This window comes from Leopardus geoffroyi, chromosome A2, assembly GCF_018350155.1.
Source record: "Leopardus geoffroyi isolate Oge1 chromosome A2, O.geoffroyi_Oge1_pat1.0, whole genome shotgun sequence".
NCBI classification, from domain to species: domain Eukaryota; kingdom Metazoa; phylum Chordata; class Mammalia; order Carnivora; family Felidae; genus Leopardus; species Leopardus geoffroyi.
The window spans coordinates 11294407-11311986 of NC_059331.1; the positions used below are offsets into that span (position 1 = coordinate 11294407).

Genomic DNA, 17580 nt, shown 5'->3' on the forward strand with positions numbered 1-17580 from the left:
GGAGAGAAAATAGAGAACGACAGAGGGAAAGGAAGAGAAGGAAGAAAAGAGAGTGATCGGGTTCCCTTTTTCTGTGCTGGGTTTGGTTTAGGTTTGATCCAGCTTCATTGTGTTTTCTGCAAAGTATTTTTCCACTGGGAGGAAATAAAACAACAACAAAGGTATTTATGGGCAATTTCTGAGTTGTCTCTAAACAACCAAGTTAAGTTTTTGAGATGCAAACTATCTCAGGCATGGTCGGTTTCATTGGGGACAAACAGAAACCCACAGATCTTCACAGAATGCTGCAACCTCCAGGCCTGGAGCTCCATATCCAACTTCCAGCTTTATGTTGCTTTCCTCTCCTTTTTCCTCCCCTGTTTCCTCTGCAGTAGACACAGGCTGTCAATGGAACCAAAACACCAAAAAAATGAAACAGCAGTCTCAGAATTTCTTCTTCGGGGACTCTCAGAAAGGCCAGAGCATCAGATGCTCCTCTTTGGGCTGTTCCTCTCCATGTACCTGATCACTGTGGGAACCTCCTCATCATCTTGGCCATCATCACAGACTCCCACTTCCATGCGCCCATGTACTTCTTCCTCTCCAACCTGTTCCTTGTCGATATTTTCTTCTCTTCCACCACTGTCCCAAGATGCTGGTGAACCTTCGCACCCAGAGCCGGGCCATCACCTTTGTGGGCGGCCTTGCTCAGATGTATGCCTTCCACCTGTTCAGGACCATGGACAGCTTCCTCCTGGCCATGATGGCCATTGACCGCTTTGTGGCAATTGTCCACCCTCTACACTACTCAGTCATCATGAGCCCTTGTGTCTGTGGGTTGCTGGTTGGGGGGTCATGGCTGATCACCAGTCTCCAGTCACTCATGCACACCTCCCTCATGGCTCAACTGACCTTCTGTTCTGGCTCCGAAATCCCCCACTTCTTCTGTGATCTCATGCCCCTGCTGAAGCTCTCCTGCTCTGACATGCACACCAATGAGCTGGTGGTTTTTGCTTTTGGCATCATCATGGGCATCAGCCCCCTCTCCTGCATCCACCTGCATTTTCTGGGCAGTCTTCAAGATCCCTTCTGCTCAGGGCAAGTGGAAAGCCTTCTCCACTTGTGGCTCGCACCTCACCACAGTGTCACTGTTCTATGGCACCGTCTGGGCCGTGTACTTTGCAGCCCACATCTGCCGCTTCCTCCCAGAAGGACAAGGCGGCTGCCCTGATGTGTGGGGTCCTCATCCCCGTGCTGAGCTCCTTTATATAAAGCCTAAGGAACAAGGGCATGAAGGCAGCCCTGAGGAGGTTCATCAGCAAAGCAGTCTCCTGTCAGTGCTAGGTCAGAACAGTGGTTGGCATTTACCGTGTTCCAGAACCACTGTTGGGTGGTGAGAACACAGAGATACATCCCATCCCTGCCCTCAAGGCATTCAGAGTTGAGTGGGGGATAGAGATGTGTGAATAAATCATTATGGTACAACATGGTAAATGTGTCACAAAAGTTGAATGGAAAGTTATGGGAACCCGAAGAGAGAGACGTGTGTTTTCCCCATGGTTTGTCTTCCCCGTGAAGATCAGAAAAGTAGTCTTAAATTGGCCCTCTCTGGGCTATTGGGCTTATGGGCTTGCTACGTGGGTAACACTAGTTGAACAAAAGATTGGCCACACCATTTTAATATTGATAAAGACAACACATATTAGCCAGTTACATCACCATGCTTCCCAAGTGACTCGGAGAAGGACATTGAAAGCATCTGTTGAGATTAGCTCACTTATCATTCGTGTCAGCAGCCACCAGCCTCGGTCTCACAGGGGCCTTGTGGTCACATCTTGTGTCCATGAGTTTGGAAATCATTGTCATCAACAGGCCTCCCATGTGCACCTCTCCTCCAGGTCCATCCATCTGACAGAGTTCTTTCTCTTATATTTATTGATTTATTTTAGAGAGAGAGAGAAGAAGAAGAAGAAGAAGGAGCAGAGAGAGAGGAAGAAAGAGAGGATCCCAAGCAGGCTCTGCAGTGTCAGCACGGAGCCCGATGTGGGGCTTGAACTCACGAACCACGAGATCATGACCTGAGCCGAAGTCAGATGTTTAACCGACTGAGACACCCAGGCACCCCCTGTTTTTACATTTTTAAGTGGTTGGGAAAAAACTAAAAGACTACTCTATGACAAACTGAAATTATATAAAATTCTAATTTTAGTGCTCATGGAGTTTTGTGGGAACACAGCCACACCCATTAATCATCTATGACTGATTTCAAATTACAGGACAGAGCTGAATAATCTTGAAGGACACTTCATGTTGCACAAAGCCTAAAATGTTTACTATCTGGCCCTCTACCAAAGGAGTTTACTGACCCCTTTTTTATAGAAAACATAGAAATTGATACCCAAGTAGATCCATGAATCAGAAGCATCAGCTTCATGGGGAGTTTGCTAGAAATGACGCAAACACCATCCCAAACCATTGAATCATAATTTAACAACAACCCAAGGGGCTTATATGAACCTTAAAGTTTGGGGATCACGGGAATCAGTGGGGGGGTGGAAAGAAGGGAAGTAGTGATTTGGGACCCAAATAGGCCTTCAGTTCAGAGATACAAGAGAACCATATCTGGGGCATTTTTCCAAGGACATTTTCCATGTTTCCCTCCCATAAACACCGCCCTGGAGAGGAAGGTCCAAAGACCCCACCAAACGCTTTCAAAGAATTGCAGCTACAGCTGGAGGACGTGGCCACCAGGTGGCGATAGTGCCGTTTCACAAAATGGATTTAAAGTTCGGTTTTTCAGAAACCTTTATCCTGGCTGTAAACTGGCCCAGTTCCCCCGACCTCCCGCGCAGTCGTGCTCTGGGAGGGACGGCATGTGTAAAGTTCCTGTGGTGGGACCGAGCCTGGGTTGCTCAGAGAAATCACGGAAAGTTGTGTCCCCAGCCCACAGAGGTGTGGTCACTCACCGCAGGGATTGGTCCACAGGGCAGAGGGGACCAGAACATTAAGCAGGGATATAGGGAGGGCTTGTGCTTCTGAATAAATCCACTGGTGAACCATACCATGGATTGGGGGTCAGGAAACGTTCAATAAATGGCCAGAGAGTAATTATCAGCTGTATAGATCCTACAGCCTCTGGCACAGTGGTTCACCTCTGCTGTTCCATCATGGAAACCACCATCGACAACACATCAAGGAAGGGGAGTGGATGAGAACCCATGAAACTTTATAGACATTGAAACTTGAATTTCATATAATTTTACATGTTGTGAAATATAGCCTTTTTTTTTTTACTGTTTCATTAAAAAAATGTATTGACTGGGGCGCCTGGGTGGCGCAGTCGGTTAGGTGTCCGACTTCAGCCAGGTCACGATCTCGCGGTCCGTGAGTTCGAGCCCCGCGTTGGGCTCTGGGCTGATGGCTTGGAGCCTGGAGCCTGCTTCCGAATCTGTGTCTCCCTCTCTCTCTGCCCCTCCCCCGTTCATGCTCTGTCTCTCTCTGTCCCAAAAATGAATAAACGTTGAAAAAAAAATTTATAAAAAAAAAAAAATGTATTGACATCAAAATGATTCAGAAAGACTCTTAACCAACATCCACCTTCTGTGCGCTTCTCTCCCCAGACTGTAGTGATAAAATATAGCATGTGCCTTCTATATTTTCAAGAAAGTCAAATATGTTGCAAAAATGGATCTGGCTGTTTGGGTTTTAGTGACTGGCATTCGGTTCACTCCTTTTCTTCCCCCTGCCCCCAGAAACCCTCCTACACACTTGCCTCTTCTAATTTGACTACCTGGCAATGTAGGATCCCAATTATCTCAACTACCAAATTATTTCAGCTGTCGCCCACAAAGAAGAAATCAGGAGGAGGTTTCTACCTTCTCTTTCAACTGGCTGGGCTCCAGGGTTGCAGGAAAAATAATAATAACTAAGTTGTGAAACAGAAAATCCTGTCTAAAATCTGCCATCCAGTGTGAGCTTTCTAATATTACCTATTATTGGATGCATTAATGCTACGGTTACCACTAAGCCTACCTTTGTGGATACTAGCTTTAAAGTTTTGATTATCCAACAGAATTATCAAAAGTAGCCCACAAAATGTTTTTCTTTTTATTTGTTTCCAAACATTTTAAACTCTTAAAAATCAGGGGTGGCTGGGTGGCTGGGCGCCTGGGTAGCTCCGTTGGTTAAGTGTCCGACTCTTGAACTCGGCTCAGGTTATGATCTCACGATTCATGAGTCCCACTTTGGGCTCTGCGCTGACAGTGTGGAGCCTGCTTGGGATTCTTTTACCCTCTCTCTCTGCTTCTCCGCCATTTGCACGTGGGCTCTCTCTCTCTCAAAATAAATAAATAAATGAAATTTAAAAAAAAAAAATCATTCATAGCTCAAGAGCCAGATTTGGCCCACAGGCTCTAGTTTGCAAACCCTGGCACGTGTGGATGGGAGTGACAAGAAGCAGGGAGACCAAAAGGGACCAAAGAGTAAGAGATGAAATGAGCTGAATCCCAGCACCAGACAAGGAAGGGACGGGTAGTGCCACAGGACCTTTGCATATGCTAATGCCGCCTTAGCTTTGAGGTTTCGAGGCAAACCGCACTTCCTCAGGGAAGTCTTTCACCCCCTCCTTATCTCAGCTATGTCAGGTGCCCAAATACATTCACTATTCCTCATTGTCCCCATCACATCAGTGATTTGGTATTCATATGTGTGATTCCCTCATGAGAATCTATGTCACCGACTGAACTGTGAGCTGAGAAATGAAAAGACTGTGTTTTCTTGTTTATCTTGCCCAACTCCATACCCCCATGCTTAGTACATTGGTCACTCGAAATATATGTGTCGACTGAGTGAATGAATTAACAAATGAATGAACAAATGAATGAATAGGGAGGCAGTGCAATGACAAGACTCTAGGAGGTAGTCCGGGTTGGGAGACATCTGATAGTCAAGGTTAAGTTGCTGTGGTATGCAATGTAAACTCTCCCTCTGCTCCCCCAGCCTCAGTAAAGGCTGTCACACACCCAGGAGCCCTGGTGAAATCAAGGAGAGAAGCCAGTGCACCTCATCGTAGAGACCAGAAAGAGCGAGCTCACTATGAAACTATTTAACTCAGCGATAACAGAAGACCGTGAGAAAACAATCATCTAGTAATTCTCCAAAATCTCAGCAAGGTGTTCGAAGGGAGTTGAGCCGATTTATCTGAAGAGGCAGAGTGGCCCTGGCCGGTATGAGAGCACAGTAACATTTCTTTCTCTATACGTGGGACTTTATTGGGTGACGCAAAGCAATTTGGGGACTCGGACCCTGAGGCTCAGAGAGGGAAAGTGACTGTGCCAACGTCATAAGCTAGAACAGGGCAGAGGGGGGGATTCCAATCCAGCATAGTGTGACCCCAAAACTTGACCCCTCCCTCCACTGTGCTGGATGCCCTCTCAGGTGAGTGCCCAAGGTCACGCTGCAGCCCCACGTGAGGCTCAGTGGGGGGGGCAAACAGTGGATCAGCTGGTGAAAAAGAAAGGCACGTCCAGGAAGGCACGAGGAAAGATGCAATAAGGCTACAGCCTGAGGCCCTGGAGGGGAAGCTCCTACTTTTAAACATACATTTAGATTTCGGGGCAGCCACTCCTATCTCTGTGAACCTAGTGGGTGGTCCCCAAGACCACCCTCAGGTTCAATGCTTCACTAGGAGTCACAGGACTCAGCAAAATTGTTACACTCACAGTTTATTACAGGGAAAGGATACAGATGAAAACCAGCAAAGATAAAAAGCACATGGCGGGGAGGGTCCAGAAGAGACCAGCCACCAGGGGACCAGTTGTCCCCTCCCTGTGGGTTTGTATAGACGCACTTAATTCTCCCAGCAATGACGTTTGACAACACACATGGTATATTGTCAACCAGGGAAGCTTCTTGAAACAATTCCTCGTCCAGAATTTTCACTGAAGGTAGGCCGCTGTATTATTGTCCTACGGCTGCCATAATAAAACACCACAGACAGGGTGACTTAAACAAGAAAGATTTATTATTTTCTTGCAGTTCTGGAGGCCAGAAGTCTGAGATCAAGGCATCAGTAGGGCTGGTTCCTTCTGGGGCCTCTCTCCTTGGCTGGTAGATGGCCGTCTTCTGTGTCCTCATATGCTCTCCGCTCTGTGCACACACATTTCTGTGTCCAAATTTCCTCTTCTTATGAGGACACCAGTTACCTTGGATTAGGGCCCACCCTAAAGATTTCATTTGTTTCAATCACTGTTTAAAGGCCCCATCTCCAGATACAGTCACATCCTGAGGTACTGGGATGGGGGGGAAGGGGGAGGGAGTCAACATATGAATTTGGTGTAGACACAATTCAGCCTATAACAGCCACGTAGACACGGTTGACCACCCATGTGGCTGGCCTTGGTTATTCAGTCTCTTGCCCCTCTAGAGGTCAGACTGATACCTCTTGGGTCAGTGTGGCCCAAGGTCCCCACTATAAACCACGTGGTTAGCATGGCCCCCCAGGCATACAAAGGGATTCTTGTCAAGTAGGATACTCCAAGGGCTTAGGGGCCACCTCCCAGGAGCCAGTCAAGGGCCAGATGTTTCTGTGGACGACGCAGTAGAGCCCAGAGACCTGGGAGAGAGGAGAGAGAAGGTAAGGAATGACACAGGGTCTCTGCCTGGCTCTGCCCACCAGGCCACTTGCCCCACCTAACTGGTCTGTCACCCCTCTCCAGGCTGCCTCCCCTTCCTGTGGAACAGCCAGAGGTCCTGCAAGCTGGACACCAATGGCAGCTCTTGGCATGCCAGCTGGTGGCCAGTTGCTGAAGGTGTCCTGGGGCCTGTGCAGGGGCCTGGAGAGCAGGAGGGCCCCGCAGACCTACAGCTGATGGAAGGAGGGCTCTGCACAGGGAGCTGGGGGCTCTGATGCACCTTAGCTTCCACTCTACAGCTTGTCTGCTGGGCTTTGCCGAGGGCCACTGAGAGGCCCCGGCCAAGATATGCCGCCCCACTAACTGCCTGACAGGTGACGCCACATTCCACCTCAGGAAGCTGCCTCATGGTGCCTTGGCCACCCTCTGCCCCTCTAGCTGCTTGAAGCCACACTGGTGGATGTCTCTGAGCAGCCACCTGTTCCCTGGCTCCTCTGAGGATGGACTCCCAGCCAGGCAAGTGCCTCTTCACCCTGGAAGATGCCTCCTGCAGGTGAGCCGCAGGCACAGGGGCAACTGAGAATGACAAAAGTGGGTGGGGGGAGCTGGGAGCCTGTTCCCCATAACCTTCTCTATCTTCTAGTCCCGGGAACAGAGGGCCCTAGGGAGATAGCATACAGGAGGCTTAGCCCACAGACATACACCCCACCGCCATTGTCCCCACCCCCACAGCCTGGATAACAGGGGGCACGTAATTCTTCCTTTTGGATGGATAAGGAAACGGAGGCCTAGAGAGAATGTCTGCATTTAAGGCTCCCAAGAAGCCGACTCTGAGATAAGGATTCAAGTGCAGGAAGTTTATTTGGGAAGTGATCTAGGAAATGCTGGAAGGGGGGTGGAGGAGTGAGAAAGGGAAGGGAAGAGAACGAAGGCAGTAAAGAGTGTGCTGATATTCAAGTTTCCAGTGTGGGCAGCTGGAATTCAGTCCCAGGGGAACCCATGGGGGTCAGTGTGGAATATACACATCAGTCATCCCACATGAGGGGTGAGGGAGCTGGGGTACTTATCCACCACCCCCCACGGTCTGCCACAGGGGTGCAGAGCTCTGTGCAAACCTCACCAGCCCCCTCTGCCTGCATTTCTTCTTTCAACAAATCCCCATTCTGCTGGGGCTATCCATCAAGCAGCCAGCGAGAGCATTTGGGGGAAAGAGAATACACACACACACACACACACACACACACACACAGGCTCCTAAATCCAAACAGCAACTACCAAAATCCAGATTAATAATTGTACACACGTCAAAAAATGTGAAAATTAGTATACATAGCCATTTTATTAACACTTACCATGAATTTCTGGTTGTTAAGAAAGAATCATAGCCAACTGTGAATTAAATGAGCTACAATGTAGACAAATAAATGTAACAGGGAAAGTGCAGAAACACAGTCAAAGGAGTTTACCAAAAATGAATATTGATGTGGTACATGTTTTTTTAAGTTTATTTATTTATTTTGAGAGACAGAGAGAGCAGCATGAGCAGGGGAGGGGCAGAGAGAGGTGGGGAGAGAGAATCCCAAGCAGGCTCCATGCTGTCAGCACAGAGCTCGATGAGGGGCTCAACCTGATGAACCATGAGATCATGACCTGAGCCAAAATCAAGATTCACATGCTTAACTGACTGAGCCACCCAGGCGCCCCAGTGCTTGAATGTTTTTTAATCATTTGATGGGTGATTCTAAGGGCTGATCTCATCCCCACATCAGCCTCCAGCTTCTTGGAGGTTCTGGGGTACCCTCCCTGATGGGGCCCTCTTCCTGTACCCCCTGCCTTGGACTTGTGAACAGGTGTTGTGTTGACCCTGACCTCTCTCCCCACTGTCTGCAGCTGCCTCAAACACATCTGGGGTGAATCCTACTGCTCTTCAGCCTGATTCCTCCCAAACACACACATCCAAGGCAAATGAACATAACCTGAGAGACGTGTAGGACACTAACAAGCATACTAACATACGCATAACGGGAGTCCCAGAAGGAGAGAAAAGGATAGAAAAAAAAAAAAAATAGTTGAAGAAATAATTGCACCAAAAAAAAAAAAAAAAAAAAAAAACCTCCCAGAGTTGATGAAAGATATGAATCTACACATCCAAGAAGCTCAACAAACTCCAAGTAGGACAAACACAGACATCCACTCTGAGACACACGATAAGCAAATACTCACGACCTCCTCTTGTGCAAACCTCTTGGCCACCACCCCCTCCTATCCAGGCCTCTGGTACCTGGCACCTGATCTCGCACCTGGACATTCAGCAGTGAACAAAACAGACAAGCCTCTGGTGGAGTCCCAGGTTAGACAATTAAGCAGATGAACTAGAACAAAGCATTGGAGCTATTAAGCTCAGGCTGTGACAGTGTTCAGGGAAATGAAATACAATGAGGTAATAGTGAGTGGACCGTGGTGGGTGTTGAAGGAGGGCCTCCCAAGGAGGTGCTTTTAGAACTAAAGAAGAGAAAGAGGCAAATTCAGAGGAACCAAGTCTTCCCACACAGAGGGGACTACTTGTGCAAAGGGATTGGGACAGTTTGATGTAAAGGAGGACCAGAGAGAAGGTCATGGTGAGCAATGGAGACAACAAAGGAAACGAGGCTAGAACTCTTACTGGGAATCTGGGCTTTATTCTAGGCGGGATGAGCAGTCATGGAAAGACTGTACAGCAGGGGTGGGGTGTGCTGGAATCCGACTTCAGCTTTTTTTTTTTTAATTTTTTTTTCAACGTTTATTTTATTTTTGAGACAGAGAGAGACAGAGCATGAATGGGGGAGGGGCAGAGAGAGAGGGAGACACAGAATTGGAAACAGGCTCCAGGCTCTGAGCCATCAGCCCAGAGCCCGACGCGGGGCTCGAACTCACGGACCGCGAGATCGTGACCTGGCTGAAGTCGGACGCTTAACCGACTGCGCCACCCAGGCGCCCCAACGACTTCAGCTTTTTAAGTCCACCCTGGGCACTGCACAGAGAATGAAATGTAGGTGTGAGGCAGGTTACATTTTCCAAGGTGGCCACAGCATCTCCCAGCCCACATCCTGTTCACAAGGTCACCTTGACACATCGCCCACTGAGAGGAGTGGGGTCTATGAATCTGGCTCCAGAAGTGACACAACATGACACCCAAGGCTGGGTCAGGAAAGGTGATGCAGCATCTGTCCTGTTCACCTTCGGAGTCCTGGGTGGCCATGCGTGAAGTCTGGTCATCCTGACTACTGACCTGCTGGGAAGAAGGCCGGACCGTAGGGAGAGGCCCACGTAGCAGCCCTAGTCCACAGCCTGTGAAGAGGTCCCAGCCCTCAGCTGTGATGAGCTGCAGGACCTGTGAGTGACCTCGCCTCCAGATGATTCCAGCCACGTCTGTTGAGTTCCCCCTGAACCATTGATTGAGTGGAAACAATCAATGTCAGCTCTGGCCTGCCAAAATCCCTTACCCACGGCACCTGTGACATAAAATGGCTTTCACACCACTAGTTTGGGGGGTGGCTTGTTAAACATCAGCAGTAACCGGAATGGGGGGTGGGAAAGTTAGGTGGAGGACGGAGGCGCCCCGAGGGGCATCCAGGATACCAAAAAAGAGGAGCTGTCATGGAAAGGAGAGAGGCCAGGGCTTGCACCAGGCTGGGGCAGTAGATGGGGGGGGATAGGAGAGGAAATACGGGCAAGATGCGTTTTGAAGGTAAACCCAGCATGACGCGCTGTGTTCCATCACCAAAGGAGGGTGGGTAAGAGGGAAGACGAGGGCTGTGCCATGATAGTCCCAGGGGGAGCGAGGAAGGCAGCCTAGAGCCCCCATTCCCTCCCCACCCGGCCCGGGCGACTACATCTCCCAGCATCGCTCGCTCAGGCCGCGGGAAGGGGAAAAAAAAAAAAAAAAAAGTTTGGGCCAAGCATTCCCGGAATGCGCTTCCTGCTGGCGCGGAGCGGGGGGCGGGCGGGGCGGGGAGGGGAGGGCAGGGGGGCGGCGCGGCCGGAGCCCGGGGCGCGCACTCGGCCCGGCCCGGGCCCCAGCATGGCCGAGCCGCTCCTCAGGAAAACCTTCTCCCGCCTGCGGGGCCGGGAGAAACTTCCCCGGAAAAAGTCGGACGCGAAGGAGCGCGGTGAGCGCGGCGGGGGGGAGGGGGACGGCGGAGGAGGGGGCGCCGAACCCCGCCTGGCCCGGGAGGGTGGGGGGGTCCTGGAGCCCCGAGGAGGGCCGGCTGCGGCGGCTAGGGGAGCCCCGCGGAGTCCCCTGCGGCCCGGGGTGGGGGACCAAGAGTGGGCAGGGGTCCTGGAAGGAAGGGGCTGGGCAGGGGGAGAGGGGGCGCGGACCGTTATGTGCGCCCGGCCCGGGATGCCAGCGCTGCGGGCTCCTTAGGAGGCCCGGGAGGGGGGCCTCGCCCCTGACAGGAAATGGGGCCGAGACCGAGCGCCTGGAGGGCGGAGGGGAGGAGGAGTTGGGAAGCTGGCAAACGGGCCCCAGTCAGGCCAGGCCGGGGACACTCTGCGCCCCTCCAGGATGGGAGATGGGTAGCGAAGTCCTGCAGAGGAGGGAGAGGGGCGGTGCATCAACCCCAGTAGCCACCCGCCGGCCCCCTCCTACCTATTAACCAGTGACTGCAGCTGCACCCACCTTAGGCAGCCCCAGGAAACTGTCCCCTTTATGCAGGAGGGGAAACTGAGGCACGGAGCTGTTGGGTAATTTGCCCAGAGCCAGTGAAGTGAGTTAAACAGCGCTCTGGACTATGCTGCTAATAGAGGCCCCCGAGGCAGAGTCCAGGGTGTTGGAAATCAGAGTTGACCAGAGGAGGGACTCTACCAGCCAGAAGACAGGACCTTGAGGAATTGGGAGCTGCGTGGGACAGAAAGTCCCGGGAAGGAAGGTGTTAAAGGAGGGAGGCCTGAGGACTCCACATCTGAGCTCCCCTTCCCACCCCCACCCCCCACCGCCGCCAGCCCTTCCCAAAGATTCCCAAGGCTCCTAGAGCAGAGAGAAGGGACCGGGGTGCCCACGCACAAACACAGACAGGAAACAGCCCAGGATGTCAGAGAGGGGAGGACGGTGGAACAGAGGAGAGGCCCCAAGACATTGACCATGGGGATCTGGACTGCGCTGAGAGACAGGGCCCACTCCAGGATAGGGAAAGAGTTTGGAAGACAAGCTCTTAAGAGGTGGGGGGTTGGGGGGGGGGGGATGTTGCAGGAATGGGAGGACAGAGCACTAGCCGACGTGCCTGCTCCTGTCTTCCTAAGGAAGCAAGCCAGAGTTCACTGTGGGCTGTGTGCTTGACCGTAACCTGGATGCCTAGGAAGCATTCCCCACACCGAGCTCTCTGATGCCTCCCTGGAGGGGGGCATTGACTACCCCCCCCCCCCCATTTCACAGAAGGACACTGAGGCTCAGAGATGGAAAGCAATTTGCCCAAAGCCACCCAGTAAGAAGGGACAGGAGCAGGGCTCCATGCCAGGGGTGGGAGGTAGAGCTGAGAATGCAGGGCCCAGGTCTGGAGAAACCCCACTGGACCCCTGAGGCTGAAGGGCAGAGGGACAGAATCCCGTTTGGGACCCCAGGAACTAAGAGGGGGTGGGCTGTAAGCTGGCAACCAGTGAGACTGCTGGCCTGTGCCCGCCCATTCCAAACAAACAAGTGGAGTGATTGCCAGAGCTGCATGCACCCCAGCCCTGGCCCCTGCTGGGGAAAGAGCTCTTCGCTGGGGCTGCGCTGGGGCTTCACTGGGGGCAGCAGGCGGTAGCCGGGTGCCACTCCCCTTGCTCTCTGCCAGGCCGGCCAGCCCAGCGCCCGGAGCCCAGTCCTCCAGAGCCAGAGCCCCACGCCCCCGAAAAGTCCCAGGCTGGGGCAGAGGGCCCCCCTAGCCCCGAGGCATCCCGGAGCCCAGCTCGGGGGGCCTACCTGCAGAGCCTGGAGCCCAGCAGCCGCCGATGGGTGCTGGGTGGGGCCAAGCCACCAGAAGAGGCTGCTTTGGGGCCCAGGGCGCCCGGCAGCGGGGAGCCCGCGGGTGAGATCTGGTACAACCCTATCCCTGAGGAAGACTCCAGACCCCTGGCACCTGAGCCCCCGGGGCCACAGCCAGGCTCAGCGGAGCCAGAGGGCCCAGCCTCGCAAGGTGAGCACAAGCCTCAGACCTCCGGCCCCCCCAAGATGACCACAAGCCTCACCCCGGTCCCAAGCCCAGGCTTCTGACCCCTGAGGTATGCTGTTCCCCAGGCGCGGCCCCTGCCAGCCCCCCAGCCAAAGCCTCCCGCACGAAGTCCCCCGGCCCAGCCAGGCGCCTCTCCATGAAGATGAAGAAGCTGCCTGACCTTCGGCGCCGCCTGAGCCTGCGGGGCACCCGGGCGGGCCGCGAGCGTGAGAGGGCCGCCCCCGAGGGCTCCGTCATCAGCCGCTACCACCTGGACAGCAGTGTGGGGGCCCCTGGCCGGGCGGCAGGGGCTGGAGCCACACGGGGCCCTCGGGCCGGTTACCTCAGTGACGGGGACTCTCCGGAGCGCCCAGCGGGGCCCCCATCGCCCACTGCCTTCCGGCCCTACGAGGCGGGCCCCCCAGCCCGAGCGCTGCCCGCCGCACTCTGGGGCCGCCTCAGCCTACACTTGTACGGGCTGGGGGGGCTGCGGCCGGCTCCTGGGGCCACCCCCAGAGACCTGTGCTGCCTACTGCAGGTGGATGGGGTGGCCCGGGCCCGAACGGGGCCGCTGAGGGGGGGGCCCGACTTCCTGCGGCTGGACCACACCTTCCACCTGGAGCTCGAGGCTGCCCGGCTGCTGCGGGCCCTGGTGCTGGCATGGGACCCCGGTGTTCGGCGACACCGGCCCTGTGCCCAGGGCACTGTGCTGCTACCCACGGTCTTCCGAGGTAGGATACGTGGCCGCAAGGGAAGAGCGGTTGGCACAGGACTCGGCTCCCCTTTTCCCCCAGAGTGTCCGGGGCCTGGGGGGTGGCTTGGAGTAGGGGGCCAGGGCACAGGAGCCTGTGGGGGCAGACCCCACAGGCCTCCTTGTGTCTTCAGGGTGCCAGGCCCAGCAACTGGCCGTGCGCCTGGAGCCCCAGGGGCTGCTGTATGCCAAGCTGACCCTGTCAGAGCAGCAGGAAGCACCAGGCACAGCTGAGCCCCGCGTCTTTGGGCTGCCCCTGCCGCTGCTGGTGGAGCGGGAACAGCCCCCCGGCCAGGTGCCCCTCATCATCCAGAAGTGCGTTGGGCAGATCGAGCGCCGAGGGCTGCGGGTGAGCCCCTTGCCCCATCCCAGCTGGCCCCCAGACCTCAGACCTACACCCCCAGGACACCCCGCGTACAGAGGCCAGGCCTTCCCCACACGTGCACCCTGCCTGGGACACTCCTAGCTCCAGTCCCAGCTTAGACAAGGGCAGAAGGCTCCCCTAGACCATAGCACCCAACCCAGAACCCAGGGTCCCAGACCTTCTGGAGCTCAGAGCCTGATGGGAGAAAAGACACGATCCCCGAAACTCACAAGTGTAAAACTGTGGCTGGGACAAGAGGGGAGAAGCAGGGAGAGAGCAGGTCCTTAAAGCAGGACCTGACCTCTGGTTGGGGTAGTCAGGAAAGACTCCCCAGAGGAGGTGACAAGTGACCTGAGGACAAGTGAGCCAAGCAGAGGGCTTACGCAGCCAGGCTGTTCAGGGAGCCATGGTGGGGACACCACGACAGGTGTCAGAAGGGCAGGAAGGCAGCTGGTAAAGCTGCAGCCAGCCCCCAAGCCCTCAGCCCACTGCCACCCTGACCCGGGCCTCCAGCCCTCAGCCCACCCGGCCCTCATCAGTTTGTAGCACTGGCAAGAAGACATTTCTCTGCGCCCACCCCCAGGTGGTGGGGCTCTACCGTCTGTGTGGCTCGGCAGCTGTCAAGAAAGAACTTCGGGATGCCTTTGAGCGGGACAGTGCAGCCGTCTGCCTCTCCGAGGACCTGTATCCCGATATCAATGTCATCACTGGTCAGCATGCCCCTGCCTACCCCGCCTGCTCCCCATTCAACCTTCACCTCAAGGGAGTCCCTGTGGTCCCTCTGGGACCTCACCCTTTTCTCTCTGGCTTTGTTTTCATCTTCCTGTGCCTGCCCTCCTCTTGCCCCTCCCAGCCCCAGCTAACCCCTCCAGCCTCAGAAGCCAGGGGTGCCCTGACCAGAGTGGGCCCTGTGTCCACAGGCATCCTCAAGGATTATCTTCGGGAGTTGCCCACCCCGCTCATCACCCAGCCCCTCTATCAGGTGGTGCTGGAAGCCATGGCCCGAGGACCCCCAAGCAGGGCACCCTCCAGCACTGAGGGCACCCGTGGGCTCCTCAACTGCCTGCCGGATGTGGAGAGGGTGAGTTGGGCCTGGTGGGAGTGGGCAGGACTCATAGCGGGCTGACACCAGTAGAGTGTTTCATCCACACCTGAGCCCATGATGTGCACGAGCATGTGGCTATTAGGTGCTATCAGAATCCCCACTTCATAGCTATGGAAACCTAGGCCCAGAGCAGTTGAGTGAGTTGCCCAAGGTTGCACAGCCAGAACATCACAAAAATGGAGGCTCTGAATACAGGTCTGTCAACCTACCACAAGGGAGGTTCCTGGCTGTGGAATCCTAGAGAAGTCCCAACCCTCTGTGCCTCAATACCCTCATCTGTAAAATGGGATTAATGCTAGCCCTGACTAACACACAGAGGAGTGGGTTCAAATCCAAGCTCTGCCATTCCAAAACTAAGTTACCTTTGTCCTCAGGCTCCCTTCCAGCAAAATGGGATCATAATAGTAGTATCGAAGCCTTAGCTCGGCCATCAACCAGCTATGAGATCTTGAGTTTCCCCACTCCGGGCCGCGTTCGTCTACCCGCCCCCCCCCCGCCCCCACCAGGTGTGACAGGGGACCAGTCAGCCTTACGATTCCCAACCTTCTTCTCTCAGGCCACGCTGACGCTTCTCCTGGACCACCTGCGCCTCGTCTCCTCCTTCCACGCCCACAATCGCATGACCCCGCAGAACCTGGCCGTGTGCTTCGGTCCCGTGCTGCTGCCGGCGCGCCAGTCACCCGCCAGGCCCCGCATCCGCAGCTCTGGCCCGGGCCCCACCAACGCTGTGGACTTCAAGCGCCACATCGAGGTGCTGCACTACCTGCTGCAGGCCTGGCCAGGTGAGCCCGCCTCCGGCCCTCACCACCAATCAAGGCCAGGCCGCCGCAGCGGCGCTTTCTCGGGCGACGAATCAGAGTCTCGAGCTTCAGGCATGCCACGCCCCCTCACCAGGGTAAACCGGTACCTGGTAGCCCCGGCAACCCGTCCAGCTAGAGCCAATCCAAGCTTGACGCGGTCAGAGGCCCTGCCTCTTGACACGCCCTTCAGAGGGCCGGTTGCCTAAGCAACCAGTTCTAGCTCCGCCAGTGAACTCGCGATGCGGTTGCAGGGCTTTTCTTTCGTCAGGGCCAATCAGGGGCCTGGTTACCTGGGCAGCCAATCAGAGGTCTGGCTTCTCGCGTGGCGCGTGACGCCGTCACGAGTCCCGCTCTCCCTCCGCAGATCCCCGCAGGCCCCCGGAGCCTCCGGACGTCGCCCCGTACGTGCGGCCCAAACGGCAGCCGTCGCTGCACTTGCCACTCGCCAGCCCCGAGGTGGTGACTCGGCCCCGCGGCCGGGGCGGCCCCGAAAGCCCCCCGAGTAACCGCTACGCGGGTGACTGGAGCGTTTGCGGGCGGGACTTCCTGCCGTGCGGGCGGGACTTTTTGTCCGGGCCGGACTACGAGCACGTGACGGGCAGCTGCAGCGAGGACGAGGACGAGGACGCGGGCGAGCCGGCGGGCGCCGCTGATTTCGACGATGACTTCGAGGCGCCCTTCAACCCGCACCTGAACCTCAAAGACTTCGACGCCCTCATCCTGGACCTGGAGAGAGAGCTCTCCAAGCAGATAAACGTGTGCCTCTGAGCCGGGCGGGGCGGGACCCCAGTCACTGGGGCCCCGGGCTCCTGGCTGCTGAGGCTGTGCTCCATCCAGCCCCTGAAGGGACCAGACCGGTCACTCAGGCCCTGGTCCCGGCTGCTAGGGCGTTGCCTAGTGACCAGCCAGCCCGTTGCTGAGAATCATTCCTCGTTTCCAGTGCTCGCTATTGGGGCATTGGTTGCACAGGCTGGGACTGGGGATTTTCGGGACCAGCCGTCGTGGCCATCTTTTCTGAGTACCAAGGGCTTTTCCCCTTGCTGCCAAAGGCACTTCTCCCGCTTGCTGGGCTGGCCTCTCTTGCCTCCCCTTAGCCAGGGAAACACCAGTTACTGTGAGCATCACCCCAGGGTGGTGAGACACTCCCCACCCCACCCCCCCACCCATGCCCCGCGCCAATCCTCTTGCTGCTGCCAACCAATTCAGTATTAGCTTTAAGCACTGCACTCTGCTTCTCCCCTCCGCGGAGGGCCCAAGGACTATGGTGAAGTGCTGTTTGGGGCAGGGTGGGGGAAAGCCCCTATCTGGGCTCTGGCTGGATAGGGGCAGCTGGGGGCTTCCCCACCCTCTCTTCCAGGGAAAGCCCCGTGATTGCCTCAAACCAGGAAACGGAGATAGCAGAGCCTGGCCCTTCCCCTCCCCCATTCTTCCTCCACATCCCTGAAGAAACTGAGCACTTACAAGACCTCCCTGTGGAGGGGCCCCACCTGAAATGTCAGGCTGGGGGCACTTTGGTACGGAACATATTTATTGCCTCCGTGCGTGTGTGTCTGTGTGTTAGGACTAGTGTGCATGGGTGGACACGTCTGGAGCAGGCGTATGGGGCTCTTTCAGGGACCTCTGAGAGGGAAAGAGTTCGCAGTGGCCAGACACCCTAAAATCCCCAGTAATGGAGCCACAGTGGGCCCCAGAGCTCCAATGGGAGAGTAGGGTCCCCTCCTGTCTCCCCCACCTTCCCTCACTCCCATCTTTGTGGACAAATAAATCAATATGCACACGTTC

At 55.4% G+C, this 17580-nt stretch overlaps 2 protein-coding genes across 3 annotated transcripts; both read left to right on the forward strand.

Annotated features, from left to right (window-relative positions):
* The first annotated feature begins 387 nt into the window (after positions 1-387).
* LOC123607568 (olfactory receptor 1I1) lies at positions 388-1445 on the forward strand. The gene is given in 6 exon segments (XM_045497065.1): positions 388-508; positions 511-621; positions 624-1038; positions 1040-1157; positions 1159-1399; positions 1402-1445. Coding segments are annotated over 6 exon segments (1050 nt in total).
* A 9152-nt stretch (positions 1446-10597) lies between these two features.
* On the forward strand, positions 10598-17575 carry SYDE1 (synapse defective Rho GTPase homolog 1). 2 transcript variants are annotated; one of them, XM_045492318.1, is made up of 9 exons: positions 10598-10759; positions 12422-12763; positions 12865-13509; positions 13664-13878; positions 14477-14603; positions 14814-14974; positions 15555-15780; positions 16163-16554; positions 17156-17575. In XM_045492318.1, the coding sequence occupies exons 1-9, from the start codon at positions 10672-10674 to the stop codon at positions 17240-17242; spliced, it is 2283 nt and encodes a 760-aa protein (XP_045348274.1). In that variant the 5' UTR covers positions 10598-10671; the 3' UTR covers positions 17243-17575. The 2 variants fall into 2 exon arrangements, with proteins under 2 accessions (XP_045348274.1, XP_045348275.1); XM_045492319.1 differs by having other exon boundaries at positions 10599-10759; positions 16163-17575.
* Positions 17576-17580: the final 5 nt, after the last annotated feature.

Coding starts and splice junctions, on each gene's coding strand:
- SYDE1 (XM_045492318.1), top strand. CDS start 10,672: ATGGCCGAGCCGCTCCTCAGGAAAACCTTCTCCCGCCTGCGGGGCCGG. Junction 12,764..12,864: donor AGAGGGCCCAGCCTCGCAAG/GTGAGCACAAGC, acceptor GCTGTTCCCCAG/GCGCGGCCCCTGCCAGCCCC. Junction 16,555..17,155: donor AGCTCTCCAAGCAGATAAAC/GTGTGCCTCTGA, acceptor CCTCTCTTCCAG/GGAAAGCCCCGTGATTGCCT.